This window comes from Alligator sinensis, unplaced genomic scaffold (assembly GCF_000455745.1).
Source record: "Alligator sinensis unplaced genomic scaffold, ASM45574v1 scaffold337_1, whole genome shotgun sequence".
NCBI classification, from domain to species: Eukaryota; Metazoa; Chordata; order Crocodylia; family Alligatoridae; genus Alligator; species Alligator sinensis.
The window spans coordinates 1,518,270-1,524,562 of record NW_005841927.1 but is presented as its reverse complement, the minus strand read 5'-3'; the positions used below and the strand labels follow the sequence as shown (position 1 = coordinate 1,524,562).

The window sequence follows — 6,293 nt, the reverse complement described above, 5'->3', positions numbered from 1 at the left end:
GCCGCGGTCCCAGCAAGGTGACCCCGGCCACAAGACGATGCTTTTCAAGAGCCGCGGGCCACATCGGTCACGCGTCGTCTCTGCTAGCCGGGTTGGAGCAAGGGCCCCCGCAGCCGGACCCCGGTTGCAGCGTGACCCATTTGGGGGCAGCAGTGTGGGACAGGGGTGGGGGCCTCGTCTGGGAGACCCCTGAGGCAGCAGCATGTGGAGGAGGGCGCTGGGCTCTCCTCAGGCTCCTTCCCTTGAACCCTAGTCCGACTACTGTGCTGCTCCTTCTCCTTTCCCACACCTGCCTCTCCCCTCTTCGTCCTCCATCTTCTCCCCCTCCCCTCAGGCGCGGGTGCAGAGGCTCCTCCCACACGCAGGGGGCGCTGAGGAGAAGAGAACAACACCGCCCTTCCGGGGCGTGCCTGCGCGAACGTCACTTCCGGCGTGCGGGAGGAAGCCGGAAGTGGCTGTGTTTGTGTCGAACATGGCGGCGCTGGCGGAGCCGTGCGCCGGGGTGAGGCTCCACGGGGGGCCGTGTCCGTGCGCTGTTCTGGGGCTGTCCCGGGTTTTGGGGCTCGGCTGGTTGCCTCCCCCCCTTCTGCTCTATGTTTTGGTGGCTTAAATCTGCCCCGGAGGCTGGGGTGGCGATGTGTCTGCCAGCACGGAAGCTGGAGGGTCTGGCCCCTTGGCTGAGGGTCAGACCCGCACGGCGTTTGGGGCGGGGGGGGTCTGTTGAGCACACGCTAATTTCCATAGCAGCAGGATGTCGGCTCCGGCGGCTGCCCGGCTTTCCCGGCGCGAGGTTGGGGTGGGATGTGTCCATTGTGCGAGGGTTGACGGTCGTCTTGTGGAGAGTTTAGAAGCTGGGTGGGACGGTTTGGAGAGGGCTAATCCTGCCTCAGGCCGGGGGTTGATTTCTGGAGGGCCCGTGCAATGTTCCAGGTCTCCTCTGGCAGCTCCGATGAGGAGCCGGTCCCCACGGCGGAGGAGGAGCTGGCGGCCCAGAAGAGGGAGGCGAGGCTGAGGAAGTTCCGGGAGCTCCATATGAAGAGGGTGAGATCTGCCGAGTAGCACGGGCTCTTCCGCTGTGTTTATGGACTTAAAACAGGGGCTTCTGCCTAGAGACAGCCACTGAGGGGACCTTCAAAGCAAAAGACACATAGCCTGTGCTTAAAGGTCTGACCTAAAACCAGGGGGGAGAGGACATCTTGATCACTGTAACATAATTCCACGAGCAGATCTGACAGTCAGGTGAGAGGGCTAGCATGGGAGGATTTCTTGGGGCCAGACTAAATTCTTCCTTCATCACAGTGGATTTCATAGATGTTTGGGTCAGAAGGGACCTCAGTAGGTCATCAGATACTTTTAACAAATACTCCAGCTGTTCCTCTCGAAAGGAGTGAAACACCGACTGTCAGTTTTTGCTTTTCTAAATTTGTCTGGGGGTGGGGGAGACCTTCAGATTCCTCTGGAGGGACTAGAAATGGTAGATATTTAAATGATTAACTAAAAGGCTGAATTACGTATAGTATTTGATTGATGGGTTCCTCAATGGGTGACATGACCTGCCCTTGCAAAGGATGAAATCGTCTCTTGTCCTTCCTTACTTCTGTAATCTTGTACTATCATTTCCCTTGAGTTGAGATACTGGTTGTTTTTTCCCCCAGAATGAAGCTCGCAAGCTAAATCATCAGGAAGTTGTAGAAGAAGACAAGAGACTTAAGTTGCCACCAAACTGGGAAGCAAAAAAGGCTCGATTGGAATGGGAACTGAAGGTGGAGGAAAAGAAAAAGGTATAAACAAATGTAAACGTTGAAACCATAAGTTTTCTTTCTTGAGGGCTCTGTCCTATCATGATTTAACCTTATGTTCAGCAATTAGTGTGACTATAACGTAACTGCTCTCAGTGCATTTCATTGTGCGTGTAAGTCTTATCCAGAATTTAACTGTCCTAACAGGAGGATCTAGATCCAGAGCACTTCTGATATGTGTTTGCACCCCGAAATACACATGCATGCATTAAACTGACAAGCTCACCAAAAACTCCTATCTGAAATACCAAACAATGTATATAAAACTACTACCATCTGCCTTATCTACTAAGCTTGCTCCTTGTCTGCCCTTTTGTTGTGTTGAACTTTAAAGAGTGGCTTGTGTTATATTAGGAATGTGCTGCAAAAGGAGAAGACTATGAGCGAGTGAAATTGTTGGAAATCAGTGCTGAGGATGCTGAAAGATGGGAAAGAAAAAAGAAAAGAAAAAATCCAGATCTAGGGTTTTCAGGTAAGAATTTTAGTCACTTTTCCCTCCTCTCTCACTAGGGTGTGGGGAAACAGTTATTTAAAATTAGTTCATACGCTTCAACTGAAACTTGTACCACGTGATAAAGCTTTTGTGTTCATTGCAATCTCTTTTATTTTGAAGATTATGCAGCTGCCCAATTGCGCCAATATCAGAGGTTAACCAAACAGATCAAACCTGACATGGAACAATATGAAAAGCAAAAGAAAGATACGTGAGTTTAACTTTGACAGCCTCATACTAATTATTTTTTAAAGTATGATTACCTGAAATAATGATTTTTGGCAAACTACTGTATCTAATGGTTAAAATCTTTCTTTGATTCATATAATTCCAAATGTATTTAATCTCTTTTATTCTTATGTATAGTGCAGTACAAATGGATTTCTGTCATAGTCCGAGGACAGTCATCTCCTGGGTGCTACTATAGAACTGTCACTATTCTCATTCCATTTTGAGACGTTGTTAAAGAAATGGCTTGTGTTTGAATTTATTTGCCTACTCAAGTATCACAGTTACTAAAGTTTGATGCAGTATTGCTCAATTAGATTGTGAAATGTATCACTAAATCATTATTTAGTCTCCTGAAGTGAATAACTTTCTGGATTTTATAGTGGTTTAAAAAATACTTTAAGTTTTAGGTCCACAGCTAAAATTCTAGATTGATTATTGGAACAATATACAAAATGAATGAAGGCAGTGCTTGTTGCTCTGAATATCATTTCTTCATTCCTTAAGACTCTTTAATATATTGATCTATCTGATGTTCTGTTTGGATTCCTGCACTCTCACAGCTAGTCTACTGTTGGATGTTTTTCAGTAATGAAATGTCTTATTATTTATCGTAAAGTATTGCTAACTTCTTTGTCACTTGGCAGGGAAGAATTCTATCCAACATCAAACAGTCTTCTTCATGGAACTCATGTGCCATCTAATGAAGGGGTTGATAGGATGGTTACTGATCTTGAAAAACAGTAAGTAACTAATAAGATGGTCTTAATTATCTCAAAACGGGTGCCTTCATAAAACACACGATGCTTTTTGTTAGTCATAGTGCATAAAAAGTGTGGTGTCTGTCGAAGTCTACCTAAGGGACCACACCTAATAATTCATAAGTGATTAGAAAGATGCATCGGTGCAGAATGGATGCCCATGTGTCTTTTTAAGCTTGATTTTCCTGCGGTGTGCATCAGAGTATTTTGAAACAAAACTCCTCAAACGTGTTTTTGAAAATGTCAAGTGGAAAGTCTTGATGGTCTTGCCTTGTCCCACAATCATGTTTTGTATGAGAATACAAAAGATGTTGAAATATAGTGCTATTTGTGCAAGCAAACGTGAGGAATAGTTGAGCAAAAACAGTTATGATGGACGGTGCAGTTGCTAGACAAGAACCAAAGCAATAGTCTCTTCTCTGAAATCTCCCTCTCCCCATGCCCAGCAGAGAAGAGCAGCACAACTACCTGTTTATACAAATGTTATAACAACTTTTTGTACTCGTGTGAATAAATCATCCAAAATAGAACATGCCATATTGCTTGACTGTGATCAAAGTTCTGTAATCCATTGGTGTGGATTCAAGATTCACAAAAGCTGACACCTCTTCAATTCCTTTTTAAATAGTGCAGTTTAGGCTTTTTTAATTTCTTCTGATTTGATTGTGTGCATGCACAACTTTGTGGATATAAAAGTTGAAGGATAGGATACTTGGGGATTTGCTCTGAGATTTTTGAATGCTGTACAGAAAAAGGTAGCATCCTGTAGAGCTGGACTCCAAAAAGAGGAGTTGTGGTTACAGGAGTAAGAAATATGCAGCCCTGCTGTTTCTAACCTGCTGTTTCCCATAGGAGAAAACCAGGGAATCAGTTTCTTCTTGTAGCTACCCTGAGGAGATGCATATCATATATGTTGCAGCTTCCTCTTAATTTTAGTATTGATGGGGCATTGCTCCTGTTAATCTCTTCTACTTAATATTATTTCTTTATGCATTGGTCTTACAGCATTGATGTTTGTCTTACAGAATTGTAAAACGTGAAAAATACAGTCGGCGACGTTCCTATAATGATGATGCAGATATTGACTACATTAATGAGAGAAATGCCAAATTCAACAAGAAGGCAGAAAGGTTCTATGGGAAATACACAGCAGAGATTAAACAGAACTTGGAGAGAGGAACAGCTGTCTGAACTGTCAGATTACCATACTTTGTGTTTCTGTAAATAGGTCATTCTGCACAGCCTGCTGGGCTTATACTGAGATGGCTAAACTGTATGATAAAATGCCAATAGAATAACTGTAGACTCTTAATAGTGACATAGACTTTAATATTAACAAATGACAGCATTTTCATTCCTATCGCAAGTTTATTGTCTAAAATACAAGTGCTTGAAGGACAGGAAAACTTAACTATTCATAGCTTGCCATTCCTAAGGTAGCTAAGTTTTGAGTTTCACTAAGTTGACAGACAAACTTATTTCATGTTGTTTAGATTTTGAAGCTACCGTGGCATTTTAAGAGAGGACTAAATTTAATCTGGATTACTGATAAGAGAGAGCACCTTCTGTATTAGTAAATGTGAAGGATCCCTTGAGCTTAAGTTTAGCACAATTAGATGTTGCTAAAATAATACACAGTATAGCTGACTTTGGTATTCTTAGTGACATACTGAGTTTTCTGGTCCTGGCATACTTATTTCCTTGACTGATGTATCACTTAAAAACATCAGTCTTTGTAGGGCATAAAACTGTCATTTTGTGGAAGAGCTGAACAGTTCTGAATTTATGGTAACTGAAGTGAATTGCTGCTCTTTTATCAGCTTTGTTTTGCTAAGTTACACCTTCTCCATCTTGCTTAACTAGACTGCATCAGCCCTGTGCTGTGGAGCATACTTACCTTCCCACCCCCATCCAGCTAATATGTTCTATACACCTGGTAATGTAAGATACTGGAATTCGAGATTCCTGACTTTAAAGCCAGAAGAGATTGTATTTAACATGGAGCTTTCTAGACAAACATGTGGGTGAAAGAACTACTGCTTCCAAGGGAGAAACAAGGCTGATTCCTCCCCCCCCCCCACTTCATACCTTATTCACCTAACCACAAACAGGGAAGGAAGGGGATGGAAGAAGCCGAGCAGCTTGTGGAAAAGCAACTGTGCCTGAATCATAAAAGCAATACAACAGACTTCTGTGGGTGGTTCTTGCTGTGGGATGCAAGGTTACCTGTTTTCCTCGTTTATTTCTTGGACCGTCACAGTATCACTAGAACCCCAGTTTACTGAAGTTAGATACATTTTGCATTTTCTAAATTGTCTTTTAAAAACAAGGATTGTGACAGGAACAAGTTTTTAATAAAGGGTGCCAGCCTGGTGATATAATCATAGCATAGACTGTCTTCAGTCAGTTCTGTATGCATGGAAGAACTAGCCCTAGAGGCACTACCAGGTTTCTGAATGGGATAGATGCATGTGTCAATCGGTCTGGTCACAGTTGGTAGTGGACTGACCATCATGTTCATCTATATCAGCATTGCTTAACCTGGGGGCTCATGACCCAGAAGTGGAGCACAGGAACATGAGAAGGCTGCAAAACAAACTGGTACAAAAAAATAAAGGTTGACGACCACTGACCTAGATGTTTTGATTATTTTCTATGCGCAGTACAGAAGAGAACAGCACATTGTATTGTGGATGCAGAAATTAACAGGGTTTTCCCTTCAGCAGGGACCTGCTTACCTCCAGCTTCCATGACGCAACAGAGCTAGACACAAAAATCAAGAACCTCAACTATTCTGCAGTGTTAGTCATTAAAGCAAACAAACCTTTGGGCAAGCTTCCCCTAACCTTTGAGATAGAAGCTTTAAAGAAACATGAAACCTGGCTCCCTTACTAGAATACTTCATTGAAAAGTTCTTAGGACTGTTTCCCCCTATCCCTGCCTTCCCCCACCCCCTTCATCACAGTAACTATGCTGTATTGAAGTAGCTTTAATTGTTACTTCACTATATAC

The 6,293-nt window shown here is 43.2% G+C and overlaps 1 protein-coding gene across 1 annotated transcript; it reads left to right on the top strand.

The window, feature by feature from the left end:
* The first annotated feature begins 383 nt into the window (after positions 1 to 383).
* Positions 384 to 5,914, top strand: SYF2 (SYF2 pre-mRNA splicing factor). Its single transcript, XM_006019270.3, has 7 exons — positions 384 to 502; positions 931 to 1,041; positions 1,656 to 1,781; positions 2,154 to 2,271; positions 2,413 to 2,503; positions 3,168 to 3,263; positions 4,307 to 5,914. Exons 1-7 carry the CDS (start codon positions 473 to 475, stop codon positions 4,470 to 4,472), a joined length of 738 nt encoding a protein of 245 aa, XP_006019332.1. The 5' UTR covers positions 384 to 472; the 3' UTR covers positions 4,473 to 5,914.
* The last annotated feature ends 379 nt before the right edge of the window (positions 5,915 to 6,293 follow it).

Coding starts and splice junctions, on each gene's coding strand:
- SYF2 (XM_006019270.3), top strand. CDS start 473: ATGGCGGCGCTGGCGGAGCCGTGCGCCGGG. Junction 2,504..3,167: donor GAAAAGCAAAAGAAAGATAC/GTGAGTTTAACT, acceptor GTCACTTGGCAG/GGAAGAATTCTATCCAACAT. Junction 3,264..4,306: donor GTTACTGATCTTGAAAAACA/GTAAGTAACTAA, acceptor TTTGTCTTACAG/AATTGTAAAACGTGAAAAAT.